Below are 19,570 nucleotides of genomic sequence, written 5' to 3' on the forward strand. Positions count from 1 at the left end.
ATTTAGATAGCACTTGAAGATTTGCAAAGCACTTTCCATGTGTTATCTGGCTTTATTTTCACAACAACCCTGTGAGGTAGGTGCTGTTGTTATTCTCACTTTGCAGATGAAGAAATTGGGCCCGGGAGAAGCTAAATGACTTGCCCAGGAGTCTCTTTCCGAGGAGACTCCTTCTTCAGGTCTTCTTCCAAGTGGACTCCAAGGCCAGCACTCTACCTAGTGGACCCCCTAGATTCCCCGTAAGAGTAACAAAGAAAATCTCAAGTTCCTGTATAATTTTAAATGCAAAACAAAATGCAGAAGCTGAAGAAATGTTAATCGGGGATTTTTTTTTTAACAGAGGAAAATTAGTATGAATTCTTTTGGGGGTACACATACCCTTAATAAATACTTGGCAACTGCTTGTTTGCTATGCTAAATGGAGGGAATCTTCAATAGGAAATATATTGAAAGCTAGAGCTGACTATTTCATACTATCTCACTGCCACCAAGTACAACTGCTCCAGGGCCCTTCTAAGCACGATGAACTGGCTCACGTTAAAGTTAGTCAGAAATTGTTTTTAAGGACACACAGTCTATACGCTGATGTGGATTTACCTGAAAACAAAACTTAAAGGCCTACTTCACCTTAGCTGTCAAATATGGGGGTATGTAGTTGAGAAAAGATTTTATATAGCCTACTTCTCCCATCTAAAAAGAAAATGAATACCTATGAATCTCTAAATATTTGATTAGCTGCAGTCTATACACAGCAGGGTGCAATACTTGAAGAAAGGTCAATTTTTCTACATAATGATTTATGTAAAAGATGTATTATGCCTGAGATTTCTGCTAACTCAACTGTCTCAAGGAAAAGCATCCTAGTGGTGAACAACAACAACAACAACAACAAAAAACCAGCTCAACACTTTAAGGAAGCATCTGGAACAGAGTCCTTAACACCAATAAAATCCAGTAACAGCCTGTTTCACATTATGGTAGGCTTTGTGCCAACAAACAGAGTATCTTTCATTAAACAAGGAAGAAAGGGGGGGGGCTAGCAAGTTAACAAAAGGGGCACAGTATGGTGCCCTAGAAAACCCTGACAAAACAATGCTCAGTAGATACACAAAATGATTTCATCTGCTACATCTCACAAGGAAAAGAATTGAAAATACCTAGTTTAATAAAGCCAAGGAACACATTGCCCTTTTTTTCTGTCTCTTGGCCAATATTTTTCTGCCCTGGCACTTAGTTAATATTTTTTATGCAGTAGGCCTAATCGCAAAAAAAAAAAAACAGAATTTTTTAAAAAAAATTAATTTGAAAATCAGCTCTCTTCTAGTTTTCAAAAAAGCATTATATGTGAATAAGTGAGGTTATTTAAACAACTGATTTAATTTGATGTACTTGCCTGCAGCTACAATCTTAATTTTTTCTACTCACTTCTTTATTTTTTTAAATAAGCTGAAGCAATAACATCTGTCAGTAACTGCTGGATGAATTGAAGGAAAATTATAATTGAAGGAATTATACCAAAAACAAACATCAACAATGGTGTGTAGTCTGTTATCTTTACCCACACACTGAAAAAAGAAAGGAAAAAAAAATACATCTTATTTCTTTCTAAAGCACTAAATGCTGCAGCATCCACAATTTACTTCATTTTCACCACTGTTTTCATGAAGAGATTTATCAACTTGTGAAACATTTCAGGAATATAAAAGTGATATTTATTTTCCACTTAGAAGAATTCCTCACCTTGAAGTTTTAATAAAATTCATTAAGTTTTCCAAGGGAATGCCACAAATGACATAGGCTTCCACAGCAAAAGTAGGTGAAAGTATTTCTTAAAGCTTATCTTGTAGTTTGAGACACAAAAACTCTCCCAAGCACAGCTAGATTTAACAGAAACAATATAGGCCATAAGCAAAATTTATTGATGTTCAAATGGGACTCAGTTTCAAGACCAGGTGTTCCCTTATAAATGTGTTCAAAATCAATGTCTATTGCTTCTGTTTGGCTTTTCTATCTCTCTATTTTATTTGATTTCTTTTTATCATTTTTCCCTTTTCCTGATTTTCATTTGCAGATGAAAAAAAATAGGAAGAGGATATTCCATCTCATGCCCAGCATCCACTGATAAATAAAATTGATGAGGACCTTACATATCCAGTCAATTGGATTCTCAAGATACAAAATGTTTGAAAGTTGTACAGCTAACAGGAATGGCTCACTACACTTTCACCTGCAGCAGTCAGCATGGAATGTCCTGATATCAATGACAGTAGGTGCCATATGGCCATGCTCCCAACTTCTCCCACTGTCATACCACTTTTCACCTAAACTGAAGTACCACATTGCTGCCATGCTTGACTGACACCTGCAGAGACTAGAAGTGATGTCACAGAAGCTCTCACGGTTGGAAGAGCCTCTAGAGCTCATCTAGTTTAACCCGCTCTTAGGTTGCCTATAGGTCTCTCTGAAAGACCTGTCCACTTACCCATCCAACCCTTACTTATCACCTTCTGTTTATAGGAAATTCATAAGCCCCCAAGATAGCCTCTTACACTTGGATAGTTGTAATTGTTAGGAGTTCCCCTTCCTCTGTAGCATCCAAAAGTTTGTTCTTAGTTCCATTCCTGACACAAAGTAGAACAAGCTTAATTCTTCTCTTCCAAATGTCAACTATTCAAATACTTGAGGGAGGCCATCACGTTCCCTACAACTCTTTTCTTCCCCAAACATTTCCACTGACTCTGGAACAAATATGGAAATTTGGAAAGTAGCAGGCTGTAGAGGTCTAAGGATGACGATGTGGTGATCTCTAAGGGCAGCTCTAAATCTATGATTCCATGACCCTAAGAGGAAAGTTAGATGCTTTTTTATGCAGGAAAAAGAAACCTACAAAGACCAACTTAATGATACAACATAAGGTCTCTTCTGGATTTAATTCAATGATCCTATGATTCCAGCAGAAGTGGAAGGGGCATCACGCTCTGTGTTCTTACACCAAATTATAAACTAGATTTTATGCACAATCAAAAAGAAATTCAGCAATTGATGGGGGAAAACAGTCAATCATTAGAGATAATATTTCCCAAAAGAGTTGAAAATACATTAAATTGACAATTTTGATTATATTAAATTAAAAAGGTTTTGCACAAACAAAACCAATGTAATCAAGATTAGAAGGAAAGAAAAAAAGTGGGAAACAATTTTTATAGCAAGTGTCTCTGATAAAGGCCTCATTTCTTAAATACATAGAGAACACAGTCAAATTTATAAGAATACAAGTCATTTCCCAATTGACAAAATGATCAAAGGATACAAACAGGCAGTTTTCAGATAAAGACACAAAAGCTATCTATAGTCATATGAAAAAATACTCTAAATCACTATTGACTAGAGAAATACAAATTAAAACAACTCTGAGGTTCCACCTCACACCTATCACATTAGCTAATATGACAGAAAAGGAAAATAATAAATGTTGGAGGGGATGTGAGAAAATTGGGACACTAATGAATTGCTGGTGGAGTTGTGAACCGATCCAACCATTCTGGAGGGCAATTTGGAACTATGCCCAAAGTGCTATAAAACTGTGTATACCTTTTGATCCAACAAAACCACTACTATGTCTGTATCCCAAAGAGATGTTAAAAAGGGGGGGGAGGACCTATTTGTACAAAAAAATTTATTGCAGCTCTTTTCGTAGTGACAAAGAACTGGAAACTGAGGGGATGCCCATCAATTGGGGAATGGCTGAACAAGCTGGGGTATATGATTGTGATGGAATACTATTGTGCTAAAAGAAATGAACAGACAGATTTCAGAAAAACCTGGAAAAACTTATGTAAACTGATGCAAAGTGAAGTGAGCAGAACCAGAACATTATACATAGCAACAACTGTATGATGATCAACTGTGAATAACTCGGTTATGTTCAGCAGTACAGTGATCCGAGACAATTCCAAAGCATTCATGATAAAAAATGCTATCCACCTCCAGAGAGAGAATTGATGGAGCCTGAATGCAGATCAAAGCATATTATTTTTCATTTTCTTTATTTTCTTAATTTTTAATTTTCTATATTTTTCATGGTTTTTTCCTTTGGGTCTACATCTGAGTAATATATTATTATGTTTTGCATGACTGAACATGTATAACCTATGTCAAATTGCTTACTGTCTCAGAGTGGGGGAGGTGAGGGAGAGAGAAAATTTGGAACTCAAAATTTTTTTTAAATGAATGTTAAAAATTGTCTTTACATGTAAGTGGAAAAGAATAAGATATTTTATAAAGGAAAAGAAAATCTGTCAAATTGAGAATGAGTATTGCATTTGGAGACTAGCTTGGTGGTTAACATCAGTTTTAACAATCACAGTGAGGCACAAACCTTATTGTTGACAATGGCTTCTGAGTCATCAAAGACAAAGTCTCCATCGTAACTATGGGCAAAGCACACAAACGAAACAAATGCCACTAGAAGTTTTGCACAGTAAGTGGGAATAATGGTTGTTGGTATGACATGATCCAAATTAACATCCACCTCAGCCATTTTGAAAAATGTTGGTTCCAAGGTTGATGCTCCAGCATTATGTTGATTAGAAATCTGTAAGACATATAACAGGTATTTTAATAGATAATAAATGCTACTGCTAAGTAAATTCATACACGTATATAAAGAAATATAAAAATTTTTTAAAAATATGCAAAATGTCTATATTATGAGCATTTTTATGGTGAATACATTAAATTGGCAAGAAATCATATAAGGTCCAATCACAAAAGTTCAATGGACTCATAATTTTAATCAACTATTAGAGTAATAGATTTATTACCACAAAGTCCTATAATTAGTCTCAAAAAAAAATCTAGCTACCTGCTTTCTAAGCCAATCATCTGAAGGTCTACATTTGTAAGATATTGAGCTAAGGGATTTGCAAGGAAAAAAAATCTAGAAGATAGATCCCTGCTCTCAGTAAGAAAAATAAGAATTATTTCTTTCTTAGAATTTTATTTAGAGATAGAAGGAACCTAAGAGTCATCAAGTCCAACATTCTAACTTTACAGATGAGATAATGAGGACCAGAGGAGTTAAGTGACTTTTTCCAAATTCTGACACCAAATCCAGCACTCTTTCAACTATATCATGATACTTCAAGGACCCATCATTGTATTGGTTGGGAGTACTCCCACCACCAAAACAGACTCAAACCACATTATGAGTGAATAGATGGTAGAATCACATAAAAAGCTAAATAATATAGGAGACAAATTACAGTTCAATACAAAAAGGTTGCAATGAAGTTTATGCTTAATTTCCAGTTGAGGAGGATGGATTGGTATGGCAAGGCTTCATGAAGGAAGACTGTAAACTCAATCTTTTGAAGGATTCATAGGTAGAGAAAAGGTGAGAAGAATAGCATGTGTTGGGGAACAAGGACACTGCTGATCCAAAAAGGACACTCCTCATCCAACATCATGGACACTCAATAAATAACTACTGAATGAATGAACACACACATACATGTACACATATATGTATATTTATGGACATACATACATACATGCACATATATGAAATATATATACTTCCACACTTTTGGATATAATATACATCACTCACTATGGAAAATAAAAAAAAAAAGTAGAGTACATCATTCCTACCCTCAAGGAACTTGTAATCCAATTAGGGACACAAGATATATACAAATAAAAAGATAGCAATTTAAGATTAGTTAGTACTGAAATAAGAAGCATCACCTAAGTACTAGAGGAATTCAGATGTTGAAAATATGAATGGAGTAATCAAAGCAGCTTCAGTGGGATTGGTGGGAATGCAGTTAGTTCTTGAAAGAAGTTTAAGATTTAGATTTGTGGAGAGAAAAGAGAAGGGTATTCAATGTAGAATAAGTGAGCAAAAGCAGGAGTGCAAGAACAAGCATGGTATAGGACTCAGGTCTATGACTGACATCAATACAACTGGAGCTTAAAAGGTTTTTTTGTTTTGTTTTGCAGAGTAGGGAGGAAATAAATTGCCTTAGTGTAGTGGGATAAAGTGATGGAAAACCTAGAATGCCATGCTGAGTTATTTAGACTTACTCTAATAGATTACCAAAAATCATTGTGAGTTCTGGGGCAAGGGGGATGACATTTGTTTCAAGGGGATTAACTTGGCAGCAGTAAGAAGAAAGATTTGGAATAGTTGGAGAATGGAAACAAGAAGATCAATTAAGAAGCTATTGTGGGGGGCGGAGCCAAGATGGCAGCTGGAAAGCAGGGACTAGCCTGAGCTCCCCGCCGAGCCCCTCCAAAAACCTATAAAAAATGGCTCTGAACCAATTCTAGAACTGCAGAACCCAGAGAATAGCAGAGGGAAGCAGGGCTCCAGCCCAGGACAGCCTGGATGGTCTCTGGGTGAGGTCTATCCCCCATGGAGCTGGGAGCGGAGCAGAGCCCAGCGTGGGCGGCGCGGACCAACCAGACCAGGAGTCCGGCAGAGCGGGCCCTAGCACCCTGAATCAGTGAACTGCAGCAGTTACCAGACTTCTCAACCCACAAACACCAAAGACAACAGAGAAGGTTAGTGGGAAAAGCTGCTGGGGACAGAGTTTATAAAGGGGTTCGGCCACCACCCCAGGGGCAGAGGAGGTGGGGCAGCTACAGAACTACAGCTGCAGTTGCTTCTGGCCCCAGGCTCACCTGGTGGGAGGAATTAAGTGGCGGATCAGAGTAGGATGCACAGCCTGCTGAAGATCTAAGTCCAGTACAGGTTGGGGGTTCTTGGGGAAGGAGGAGTGCTGGTGTGACAGAGCTGGTGCATCCCCCCAGACTTGGAACATAGTTCTCTTAACTCTACAAGCAGTCATACCCCGCCGAAAAACTCAAGGGTCAAGTTAGTTGGCTAGGAATATGGCCAGGCAGTGAAAATGCACCCAGATTCAGTCTCAGACTCTGGGATCTTTCTTTGGTAACAAAGAAGACCAAAACATACAGCCAGAAGAAGGCAACAAAGTCAAAGAGCCTACAACAAAAGCCTCCAAGAAAAACATGAACTGGTCTCAGGCCATGGAAGAGCTCAAAAAGGATTTGGAAAAGCAAGTTAGAGAAGTAGAGGAAAAATTGGGAAGAGAAATGAGAAGGATGCGAGAAAACCATGAAAAACAAGTCAATGACTTGCTAAAGGAGACCCAATAAAATACTAAAAAATATACTGAAGAAAACAACACCTTAAAAAATAGACTAACTTAAATGGCAAAAGAGCTCCAAAAAGCCAATGAGGAGAAGAATGCCTTGAAAGGCAAAATTAGCCAAATGGTAAAGGAGGTCCAAAAGACCACTGAAGAAAATACTACCTTAAAAATTAGACTGGAGCAAGTGGAAGCTAGTGACTTTATGAGAAATCAAGATATTATAAAACAGAACCAAAGGAATGAAAAAATGGAAGACAATGTGAAATATCTCATTGGAAAAACGACTGACCTGGAAAATAGATCCAGGAGAGATGATTTAAAAATTATTGGACTACCTGAAAGCCACGATCAAAAAAAAAAGCCTAGATATCATCTTTCAAGAAATTATCAAGAAATTATGCCCTGATATTCTAGAGCCACAGGGCAAAATAGAAATTGAAAGAATCTACCGATTGCCTTCTCAAATAGATCCCAAAATCTCCTAGGAATATTGTGGCCAAATTCCAGAGCTCCCAGATCAAGGAGAAAATACTGCTAGCAGCCAGAAAGAAACAATTTGAGTACTGTGGAAACACAATCAGAATAACCCAAGATCTAGCAGCTTCTACATTAAGAGATCGAAGGGCTTGGAATACAATATTCCGGAGGTCAATGGAGCTAGGATTAAAACCTAGAATCACCTACCCAGCAAAACTGAGTATCATGCTACAAGGCAAAATATGGACTTTTAATAAAATAGAGGAGTTTCAAGCTTTCTCAGTGAAAAGGACCAGAGCTGAATAGAAAATTTGACTTTCAAACACAAGAATCAAGAGAAGCATGAAAAGGTAATCAAGAAAAAGAACAAGAAAAAGAAATTGCAAGGGACTTACTAAAGTTGAACTGTTTTGTTTACATTCCTACATGGAAAGATGATGTGTATGATTCATGAGACCTCAGTATTAGGGTAGCTGAAGGGAATATGCATATATATATATATATATATATATATATATATATATATATATGTATACATATGTGAGTGTGTATGTATGTATGTGTGTATATATATGTATGTATATATATGTATGTATATATATATACACACACAGAGAGAGGGAGAGAGAGAGAGAGAGAGAGAGAGACAGGGCACAGGGTGAGTTGAAGATGAAGGGAAGATATCTAAAAGAAATAAAATCAAATTAAGGGATGAGAGAGGAATATATTGAGAGAGGGAGAAAGGGAGAGATAGAATGGGGTAAATTATCTTGCATAAAAGTGGCAAGAAAAAGCAATTCTGTAGGAAGAGAAGAGAAGGCAGGTGAGGGGGGAATGAGTGAATCTTGCTCTCATCAAATTTGACCTGAGGAGGGAATACCATACATACTCATTTGGGTATCTTACCCCACAGGAAAAAAGGAGGAAGAAGATTAAAAAAAGGTGGGGGATGATAGAAGGGAGGGCAGATGGAGGTGGTGGCAATCAAAAACAAACACTTTCGAAAGAGGACAGGGCCAAGGGAGAAAATTCAATAAAGGGGGATAGGTTAGGAAGGAGCAAAATATAGTTAGTCTTTCACAACATGAGTATTGTGGAAGGGTTATACATAATGGTACACATGTGGCCTATGTTGAATTGCTTGACTTCTTAGGGAGGGTGGGTGGGAAGGGAAGAGGGGAGAGAATTTGGAACTCAAAGTTTTAAAAACAGATGTTCAAAAACAAAAAAAAAGTTTTTGCAGGCAACTAGAAAATAAGATACACAGGCAATGGGGTGTAGAAATTTATCTTGCCCTACAAGAAAGGAAGGGAAAAGGGGAGGGGAGTGGGGTGACAGAAGGGAGGGCTGACTGGGCAACAGGGCAACCAGAATATAAGCCATCTTGGAGTCGAGGGGAGGGTAGAAATGGGGAGAAAATCTGTAATTTAAACTCTTGTGAAAATCAATGCTGAAAACTAAATAAATAAATACGTTTTTTAAAAAAAGGAAGCTATTGTGGGTGTACAGTAATGACAGCCTAGACTCTAATAGTGGCAGTGAGCATGGAAAGAAAAGGATAGTCAACTAACAGGCATTTACTAAATACCTACATTTTGCCAGAGACTATGCCAGGCACTGGGAACACTGACAAAAAATGAAACAATGCTTGCCCTCAAGAAGCTTACATTATGTGGGGGAGACAGCATGAATTCATTTAAATACATACAAAATAAAAAGAGGGAAATCTTAGAGGTAAAAGGCATTAGCCCCACAAGCAAGGGGAGGGGTATCAGGAAATGACAAATTTATGAAGTAACCCCCGATCTGAGATTCGAAGGAAACTAGAGATTCTAAGGGACTAAAGTGGGAAGAGGGGGGTATTCCAAGCATGGTGGTGGTAGATGGGAACAGCCTGGGAAAAGACATGAACAAAGGAGATGGAGTATCATGTATGAAGAATGAAAAGGTCAGTTTGGCTAAACTAGGAGAATACATAAAGGGAAGTAATGCGTAAGGCTGGAACGGTTGATCAGAGCCAAGCTGGAAAGAGCTTAAAATGCCAACAGAAGATAGACTGAGAAATGAGTGGGTCTAGGAAAAAACTTATTAGTATAGTGATGCGGTCTAAAAACAAAGTTATGGCCCAAACAGATGAAATATTGGTGATGTTTAATCTGTAACAAAGACCTAAGGGAAGACATGACAGCCAATGGGCTATAGTGACAAAGTGAGTGGATGTCTGTTTTGATCTAATGGACAGAACAGGGAACAGTGAATAGATACCACAAGGAGATTTTGTTTCAAAGTTAAGGGGAGAAAAAGGAAATGATTAGGGCTACCTTAGAAGGCAGTTCATTCCCTACCACTGCAGGTATTTTGGCAGAAGCTATTAGGCATTCATGGACTATTAGAGCCAGAACACTGGAGATCACCAACTTCAACTCTCTCCTTTTACATACAAGGAAACTGAGTTGCAGAAAATCTAAGCAACTTGTCTAGGGACACATATCTAGTTAGAAATACAGCTGAGACTAGAATTAGAGATCCCAATTCTTTCTAGTGCTTTTTCCACTGTGCTATATTGTAGAAAAGAATCCTGCAATAGGTGAGAGGTTGGAATAAATGACCTTGAATTCAACTCTGGGATTCCATGATCTCCCATACTACATCTTATAAATCTCATAAATGCCTTACATTCTCTTACAGTTTAATCCAAATCAATATCAATTCAACACAAATGGTACCTATACCTTATTTCTTCTTTAGGTTCTTTCTTTGGATTTATCCACAATGAGATCAAGAGCAAGAATGGATTACTATCTTCTCTTTCTTTTCTGTGTGATTCTACAAAGAAGCTGTGAATAGTTTGGCAGAATCAGAGTTTCAGAACCGATTGCCCTCTACTGATCAACAAAGGGACTTAACCTACATTCAGGACTTAACCTACTATTAGCTTTGAGCAGCTGAAAGAGGACCAGCACCTCCCTCCTTATTCTCAGAAGATAGCTTAGATCTGTTAAATCCTCATTTCTGCAAATGGTAATTCTGCAAACTACAGAATTAATGAGTCAACAAAGGTCCCAAAACACAGAGAGCTTTACTCCAGACATTTATTTTTACTGAGCTCATTAATGGAGATCAAACAAGAGAGGAGACTCGTCACCTGATAGTAACACCTTTCAATTTCTAGCAAGCAGCCTGGGAAAGGTTGAGATTTACAACCTGGAGATGAAAGGCTTGGCTTCTCTTTTACTCTCAATTCCCTGAACCATTCAGTCTGGTGTAGTGCATGCTCTTAAGAGCTTCCAGGAAATATTCCAGCTACTATCTCCTCTTTCCTCCTTGCATCTCTCAGGTATCCACCCCATAGCTACAAATTCTGCATAAGACACTCCATGCCCATGGCACTGTGCTTCAACTTACTGAAGTTACTGCTTCCTTACACTATTAAAAGACCATATAGTCAGTCTGTGTATACATTTAATGGTAGAAAAATTAAAATTTAAGTTTTGACCTTAGATTTTAAAAATCACTATGAAGGCTATGAACCTATATTATGGTAGTATGGAAATGTAAGGCAAAGTATTGAGGTTAACATGGTAAGCTAGATGGTGCAGTGGATAGTGTGCCAGGCCTGGGGCCAGGAAGACTCATCTTCCTGAGTTCAGATCTGGCTGCAGACACTTACTAACTGTGTGGCCTTGGGCAAGTCACAACCCAGTTTGCCTCAGTTTTCTCATACTTTTAAAATGAGCTAGAGAAGGAAATGGCAAAACCACTCCAATACCTTCGCTAAGAAAACCCCAAATGTGATCAAGAAGAGTCAGAAATGACAAATGAATGAACAACAAAATTGAGGTCAACACTTACATAACTCATAATAATAACAGTCCAAATTTATGTGGTACAGTGGATAGAATATCAGACATGGAGTCAGGAAGACTTGAGTTCAATACTGGTGTGATACCTGTGTGATCTTGGGCAAATCACTTAATTTCTGTTTGCTTCAGTTTTCTCTTCTGTAAAACTGGGTCAATAATAGCACCTACCTCATAGGCTTGTTCTGAGGATCAAATGAGACAACATTTACAAAGCACTTTATAAACCTTAAAGTTCTAAATACATGTTAGCTGTCATGATAATAATAATCATCATATGGCATTTCATTCTTTATGAAGCACTTTAGTTACAACGAGCCAGTTTATTAGACAGTGTAACTACTAAAAATTCCATTTTACAGATGAGAAAGCTGAGGCTCACAGTCAAGGTACTTGCCTACAAGGTACTTGTCACAAATGCATTAAGTACCAGAGCCAGGACTCAAAAATCAGGTCTTCTAATTTCACAACTGGTGTTCAATCTATCATATTCAGTTTCTCAGTTAAGTGAAAGACTGAAAATAGTCACTTTAGCCACAGCATTGAATGTACTATTTGATAAATGTCAATATCATGTTATAATAATCAAGCAAAATGTTCTTTGTTTTGGTCCTAACTTCTGAAGACCATGGGCACAGAAATCTTCATTTCTCAGGGCATAGGGTCAAGAAGTTGTTACTCCTCAAATTAATATAAAATAAATAAATGTGGCCTCAGAATTGAAGGATGACTAACTCAATGGCAATAAGCATTTGAAAGTCAATCATAAGAAAGAAGTTATAATCACCACAATCTTTGAACGTATAAATGACAAATAAAAGGTTTTTATGAAAAAATTGAATGCACATGTGGTAGTGTGTTGTAATGAGGGTTAGCCTGGAAGATTTGAGCTCAAGGCCGGCCTCTAACACAAATTAGGGGGTACAAGTAGGCACCTTACATAACCCCTGCCAGCCTCAATCCTCCCCTATAAAATGTGAATAATAGCACCCACCTCCAGGTTGTTGTGAGGTTCAGACGAGATAATATATGTAATGTAGCTAAGATAGTCATGAAGTTTCTTAGGGCCCTAAGAGGTTAACTCACAGATGAATTATTGATTTGCATCTGTAGAGGGAGTTTCTACAATGAAGCTCTCCACAACAATGAAATCACAAGAACTGATTAACTATACACACATACATACATGCATACATGTACATCTACACACACAAATATACATACGTGTGTGTGTGTGTGTACAGGCAGCTAGGTGACTCTCAATCAATAGAGCATTAGGCCTGGATTCAGGAAGAACTGAGTTCAAATCTGGCCTTAGACACTTACTAGCTGTGAGAACCTGGGCAAGTCACTTAACCTCTGTTAACCTTAATCCACTGGAGAAAGAAACAGCAAACCACTCCAGTATCTTTCCCAAGAAAACGCTATGGACAGTATGATCCATGGGGTCACAAAGAGTCAGACATGACTGAAAAACAACAATGTGTATATATAGACATACAAATACATTAAAAGGCCAAATTTTTCTGTGTGGAGAGGCCTAGGTGTGGGCCAAGATTCCTTCCAAAGGGAAAGCTGAAATACCTAGTTCTTGTTTGATGAATTTCCTGATGAACCAGGAAGAAAAAAAGAAATGATAAAACTACACGGCAAAAGAACACATCAAATTAAAGCCATAATCATTACAGCACCATTATTAGAAACGGGATTTTAAAAGATGCACAAAACATAAATGTAAATACAGTTCCTTTTTGATGGTTCCCACAATCAATGGTCAAAGGGTCAACATGTGGCTTAAGAACATGAGAGAGGATGCTATGGTGGACAGAGTGCTTGACGTGGAATCAGGATGATGTGGGTTCTAATCTTGCCTCAGACACCAGGTATGTGACTCCAAGAAAGTCACTTATTCAGCCCCATTTTGCTCATCTGTGCAATGTGGACAGTAAGAGCACTAGCTTACAGAGTGTGAGGATGAAATGAGATGATATATATAGAAAGAAGCCAGGTAGTGCAACGGATGATGTTGGACTTGGAATCAGTAAGATTTGAGTTAACCTCTCTCCTCAGTTTCCTTGTAAACTGGGGATAATAATAGCACCTAAGTCACAGGGTTGTTGTAGGGATCCAATGAGATAACATATATAATCAGTGAATTAGCAACTCAATGTGCTACATATTGTATAGGGAAGGAGGATAGGGTCAGATACAATCAAAGAAGGGATATGATCTTTGTTTTCACAGACTGCACTTTAACAGAGGAGAAAAAAATATACAACTAAAGAAACATACCAATAAATAAATATTAATATACTACAAATTCAGTTTCCTTATATCTATAAAATGACAGTGTTGGGCTAGATGGTCTCTCCTAGTTCTAAACTGCTAAGCCTATGAAAATATAAGTACCCAGAAAATAAAGGCCTCATCAGAAGCCAATTATAAAAGAGTTCCTGAGGAGACATTTTGAGCTAGGTTTTTAAGGTGGGGAAATATGATTTAAATTGAACAGGAAGAAAGATATTCTATGCAGAGAAAAAGACATGGAGGTAGGCATAAACATGCTGGGTAGGAGATAGTAAGGAGTTTTAAGCTCAGCCAGATAGGAGTGTTGACAGAAGAGTAGGGAGCCATGCAAAAGCATGGGGGTGGGAGAGTGCAGAGCTCATTCCAGAGAGAAAGAGTACAGCATGGCTGAAACATCCTCTACATGAAGGGGACTGATGGGATATAAGGCTAGAAAGAAAGGGCGGCTCTAAATCACAGGTTTCAAACTTCAAGGTAAAAGTACCCCTTACAAACTGAACCAGATTAAAATGTAATTGGGAAATGTTTACAAAATAAATAAAAATACAACATATGGTATTTCATTAGCTCCTCACAACAACCTTATAAATTAGGGGCTGCTATTATTCCCATTTTACAAATAAGGAAGCTGAGACTGAGAGAGGTCAATTCAAATCTTCCTGATTCCAAGTCCAACACTATTCACCGGGCTACCTGGCTTTTTCCTATCTATCATTTCCTTTTGCTATAAATAGAGAGGAATGCTGATGATGAGAGGAAAAAAAGACCAGTTTTAGATTCTCCCTGCAAAGAGATTCAAGATTGATTCAAATCTAGACCATGGAGGGCTACATTTTATACAATAGGTGTCCTATAAGTCATTATTGGAAAGTGTGATAAAATAAATAGTATTAGGTAAAGTTATTTAGTAGTTACATATAAGATGATTTGGAAAGTGGATAGAATAGTGAGGAAAGCATAGAGATCAGGCAGGAAGTAACCGTTAGAATAAAGTATGCAAGAATATGGAAAGACTTGTCGCAGAAAGAAAAAGGAAGATCTAAAAAGTGCTTAGAAGATCAGGGGAAAATCGCTCTGAAGAGGTTTGGGGTGCTGGGACCACGAGAATGCCAAGACAGAATCACCTGGAATGAATTCACACACTCAAACAGTCTTTCAGTCAAGAGATAGTTCATTATAATGCCAACAGAAGCCAACAAAATCCCTCTGGGGAACTTGCACCCTAAGGGGCGTGAATCTAGAACTTATATAGAAAGGGGGCATGGGAAAGGAATGCCAGGCATGCTAATTAGAAAGGGTCCAGGTGTCATTGGGAGCTACGGATGGGAAAGTGTAGGGAGTATGCCGGACATTGAGGGAGTTGTCAGAGGCATAGACCTTGGGGATTTGGTGTCAAGAGAGTCCTTGGGCCATCCAGGGACAAAAATCCTTGGGCCAGGCACTCCTCTGTCTGTTCTGATAAGAGAACATGTTCTGCAACAAGAGCAAATATTCTCACAGGATAGGGGCTTACTGAGAAATGGGAAGGTTTCCAGAGATTTGATCTTAGAGCTGGGATCCAAGCACCCCCAACAGCTTTAGAGCTGAAAGGACCTGAGTCCATGAGGAGACTAAGTGACATGCTCGAAGTTGCAAAGGCAGTAAATGTCTGAGGTAGGATTTGAACCCAGGTTCTCTGATTCCAAAGCCAATGATCAGGAGAAAGAGCCATAAGAATCTGGCTGTAGATGGAATGTGAATTAAAAAAAAAATACAATAGGTTCAAGTGGCAAATTTGTAACAGTTCCTAAGATGTAAGGTACAAATATGGAGTCAGAGATAATATGTATCTTTAAGCAGTTTAGTTTGGCAAACATTATAATGTACCTGTTCTACATAACGAATTGTGCTAGGGGAGACAAAGTTTAGATAATATATTATCCATGCCCTGATGAAGCTTTCAGTGGCGGGGTGGGGAGTGGGGAGGAGGCCAAGGGAATAAACCACAGATAACTATGATAAACAGTATCACACACTAATTAGAGTTACAAAACAAAGTGCTATTTGAGTTCTGCAAAGAAAAGTTATTTCGGACTAGGGAGACTAGGGATTTCTTCGGGGTGGGTTGGTAGGGAAAACCTGGCAATTGAGTTGGTCTTTAAGATTTGGATGAGAATTCTGCAGGAAAAAAATAAAAAATAAATTAAAAAAAAGAATTCTGCAGGGAAGAAGGCTGCAGAGAATACAAAATCTAAGCAGAGGGATAACAGCATGGGTAAAAACTCATGGAGGTGGGAAAGTGCAGAGCTCATTCCAGGGAGAAAGGGTACAACATGGCTGGAGTGGTCTGTACAGGAAGGGGACTAATGTGATATAAGGCTAGAAAAAAAGGGTGGGTCTAGATCAGAGGTGTCAAACTCAAGAGTAGAAGTATCCAGTGCAGGCTGAACCAGATTAAAATGTAGTTAGGAAATGTTTAACAAAATAAATAAAAATGTAATACAACAATACAACCAAACAATAATGTTTGGTTTTCTAAGTTGTTATGCTCTAGCAGGATTCTGTTTCTATTTGACTTTGACATCACTGCTCTAGATCACTGAATGTCAAATCTGAACTGTCACTTGCAGGCAAAAGGGAGTCACTAAGGATTTTTGAGCAGGAGTAACATTAGGAGAACAGAAGATTATCCTGGCAGTAGCATGAAGGAAGGGAATGGAAGCAGGCAGATAAGAAGGCTATTGTGGTGGCCTGGGTGGGTAGTAATGAGGACCTGTACTAATGAAAGATAAATGGAAAAAGCTTATTAGGTGCAAAACATTGTAGTAAATATTGGAGATGCATTGAAAAAAAATGAGACAGTTCCTTACTCTTAAGAGTTCACATAGATGTTTCTTTGGCAAAGGTGCTAGAAATGATAAGGGAGGAGGGCCTGATCCAAGCCATATTGTGGAGGTAATACTGACAGGATTAAATGACTAATTAGATATTAAGGTAGGAGAATGGGTAAACTAGATTATAAACATGAGAGATTGAGTGAATGGTGGTAGTACCACAAATAGTAACAGTTAAATAAGGAGGAAACCCTTAAGCAGGGTTAAGGGGAAAGAAAATAAGCTTAGTTTGGGACACATTCAATTTAAGGGTGGGAGGAGATGGCCTGTAGCTATGTAGGCCTGGAACTCTGAAGGTAGGTCAGAACTCATGACAAGGTCCTGAAGGTCTGCTGGGATTAGGGTACAAATAGAAGAATTTGTTTTAATGAGTAGTAGGAATAACTCTTCTGTAACCAAAGGAAAGAATAGTAGATGATGTTGCTGAGAAGTTAAGAGGAATGCAGGGGAGTGGAGTTTTGATCTTCCATGAGAAATAGGAAAGCAAGTCATTTGCTATATAAATAGTGTAATACTGATGGTGAGAGGAAAGAGGAATAGGTTAGCCACTGAGCAAATCCAGCAGCACTATGGTCTACTAGTAAATAGCTGCCTGAGGAAGAGCCTTCGGAAATGGTCAGACTGAAGTTCATTCAAAGACCATGACAGGCCCTGCAAAAACTGGTCACTGTCCTAACCAAAGGACAATCTTCATGTTTATGGTGTGGAAAGGTCTTTTGGTGTTTGAGAGCCATTTCAATCACATGTATTCACTGAAACAGAGAAACTCAGTAATATCTTCTCCTAATATGATCAGCGACTTCCATCATCTGTAAATAAAAGATCTAATCAAGGCTCATTTGTGGCTCTTCATTACTGGGGTCAGTTGGGCACCTTGAAGAACTGCTCTCTTGTATGGGTTGTTACAATCACCAGCTCTGTCAAAGCTAGAAAAATGTCTATCTACCCTCCCTTCATCAAGCAGTGCTGAAGAAAAAGCTATATTACTAGGAGACAACATTTTTTTCTCTCATAATCACACTTATGGTTTTAAATTTAATAAAAAGATGAATGCCACACTCAGCACGGGCCTATGTCGTTAACAATTCACAATGAAGCAGCTGTCCATAACTCAACTCTCCCAGAAAGTTTCCAGCTTGCTAGCTTATAGCCATTTTTCATCCCAGTCGGCTGGCATCATTTAACTACACTTCCATCAGCCAACAAGACAGGCATTGCTGTGGGTATAAGAATGGGATGAGCAAATGGAAAGGGAGAACTAGTCAGTCCACTAGTACAAGGGTTTCTTTAGAAATTGAATAGTTCACCTCATCTACCCATTCTAGGGCAGTGGGAAATGGAACAGGCACACTCACTTTAATAATTTTTACAGCAGGATGGACGATTTTACATTGCCTTCTTACTATAAAGATAAACAAAAGCAAAACAAAAAACCAACTACCCTGCAACAAAACAGGAGCCATGCAGAGTATGCTTGATGTGAGGGGATGGTGGCAGCACCTGCTCTCCTTTTCAAAAAGTCCAAATCCACACCTATAACTCACTGGTTTGTAAGCTAGAGTAGTCCTGGTAGGCTGCATGCTCCTTTGTACTTATTGTTTTTTGTTTGTTTGTTTTTGTTTTCTGGTGGGGCTTCATAATATCTGGCTGCTGTGCACTGCTTCAGCCTGTATACCCTTTAACCCGTGGGCAATCGGCCAAGCACCTGAGCTTTATCTATCACAAATTCTGCCAGCCCTCGATTTGAACTGCTCAAGATAAATGCAGTAGCCTTGGGGCATGGCCCAGGAAACCGCACTGGGGGAAAACCAGTAACAAGCAGGTGGCCATTCCTGTCCAGGGGTAGAGGAAAGCAATACAATGGGAACGAGGTGGGATGGGGCGGGTGGATGACGAGTTCGCCAGGCTTCTGGTTGGACTCAGCCAGTCTCTGGGGCTGTCCGGCTCCAAGTGGGGAGGCGGGGAGATTTAAACGGGAGGGGGAATGGGGTCGAAAGCGGGAGCCCCCATTCACCCCAGACGCTCTCCTGCCTCGAGCGGGGAGGTAGAGGCTCGGGGGACACGAGCCAGAGCGTGGCACGCAGAGCGTTCTTCCACTCCTTCCTTTGTCCCAGAGTACCATGCACCATGCACTGCTTAGCATCGGGGCTGCGGGGGCCTCTGGCCAGTGCCTTCTGACCACTACCGCGGCTGAAACTCTTCGCTAAGCCCTGCCCAGGCTGTCTAGAGCTCAAGCCCCTCACCCCGGGGGAGCCGGTGGGCAGCAAGCCGATGAGTAGGGCTGGAACCCAACTCATTCAATTTACGAGCTCAGCGCCCCGGGAAATGGGTGAGACTGTCCCCCTCCCCAAGCCCTTCCCGAGGCCCCTGTGCAGCCCAAGCAGATACAGCCCTCTACCCCTCCATGCCAACCAGACTCGGGGAGGGGGGGCTGCGGGGTAGGAGCACGGGGCTCCCCTTCCTTCTCCTCTTTCGCCCCCAACTCCTCCCCCTTTGCACATCCCCCGGAGGAGCTGCCGCCGCCACTAGCTCCGGGGGCCGCCCCGAGCGTTACCTGCAACAAGCCAGAGCCAGGGCGGCATCTCCCTCCCGGGTGCGAAAACTCCTGGCCGTTCTCAGCGCCCCGGAGCTGGGTAGGGGGGAGGGGCCGCTCGCTCGCCATCCCGCGTGCCGCTTCCCTCCCCCCGCCCCCTGCAGCGCGCTGCCGCCGCGAGTCCCTCCACCAGCGCGCGGACACACGCATCCACACACACCCACACGGCCTCTCCTCCTCTGTCCGGCCTCCTCACCACTCTGATTGGCTGGCGCGACTTGTCTGTTCTAGGCGGACGGACGGCCCCCCGCCAGCTCATTGGCCAGCACGCCGGTGACGTCA

The 19,570-nt window shown here is 40.0% G+C and overlaps 1 protein-coding gene across 2 annotated transcripts in view; it reads right to left on the reverse strand.

Moving 5' to 3' along the window:
* The window catches only part of TMTC4 (transmembrane O-mannosyltransferase targeting cadherins 4), an 84,399-nt gene extending 64,909 nt beyond the window's left edge, over positions 1-19,490 (reverse strand). Inside the window, exons 1-2 of one of the 2 annotated variants that reach the window (XM_036753352.1) lie at positions 19,250-19,490; positions 4,379-4,594 (exon numbers count right to left, since the gene is read on the reverse strand). In XM_036753352.1, coding sequence (XP_036609247.1) covers positions 4,379-4,594; positions 19,250-19,438 — 405 coding nt within the window. In that variant the 5' untranslated portion in view covers positions 19,439-19,490. The remainder of the gene's footprint in view (positions 1-4,378; positions 4,595-19,249) is intronic. The other variant, XM_036753354.1, reaches the window with a different exon arrangement.
* Between the last annotated feature and the right edge of the window lie 80 nt (positions 19,491-19,570).

Source organism: Trichosurus vulpecula, chromosome 4 (genome assembly GCF_011100635.1).
Source record: "Trichosurus vulpecula isolate mTriVul1 chromosome 4, mTriVul1.pri, whole genome shotgun sequence".
Taxonomy (NCBI): Eukaryota; Metazoa; Chordata; class Mammalia; order Diprotodontia; family Phalangeridae; genus Trichosurus; species Trichosurus vulpecula.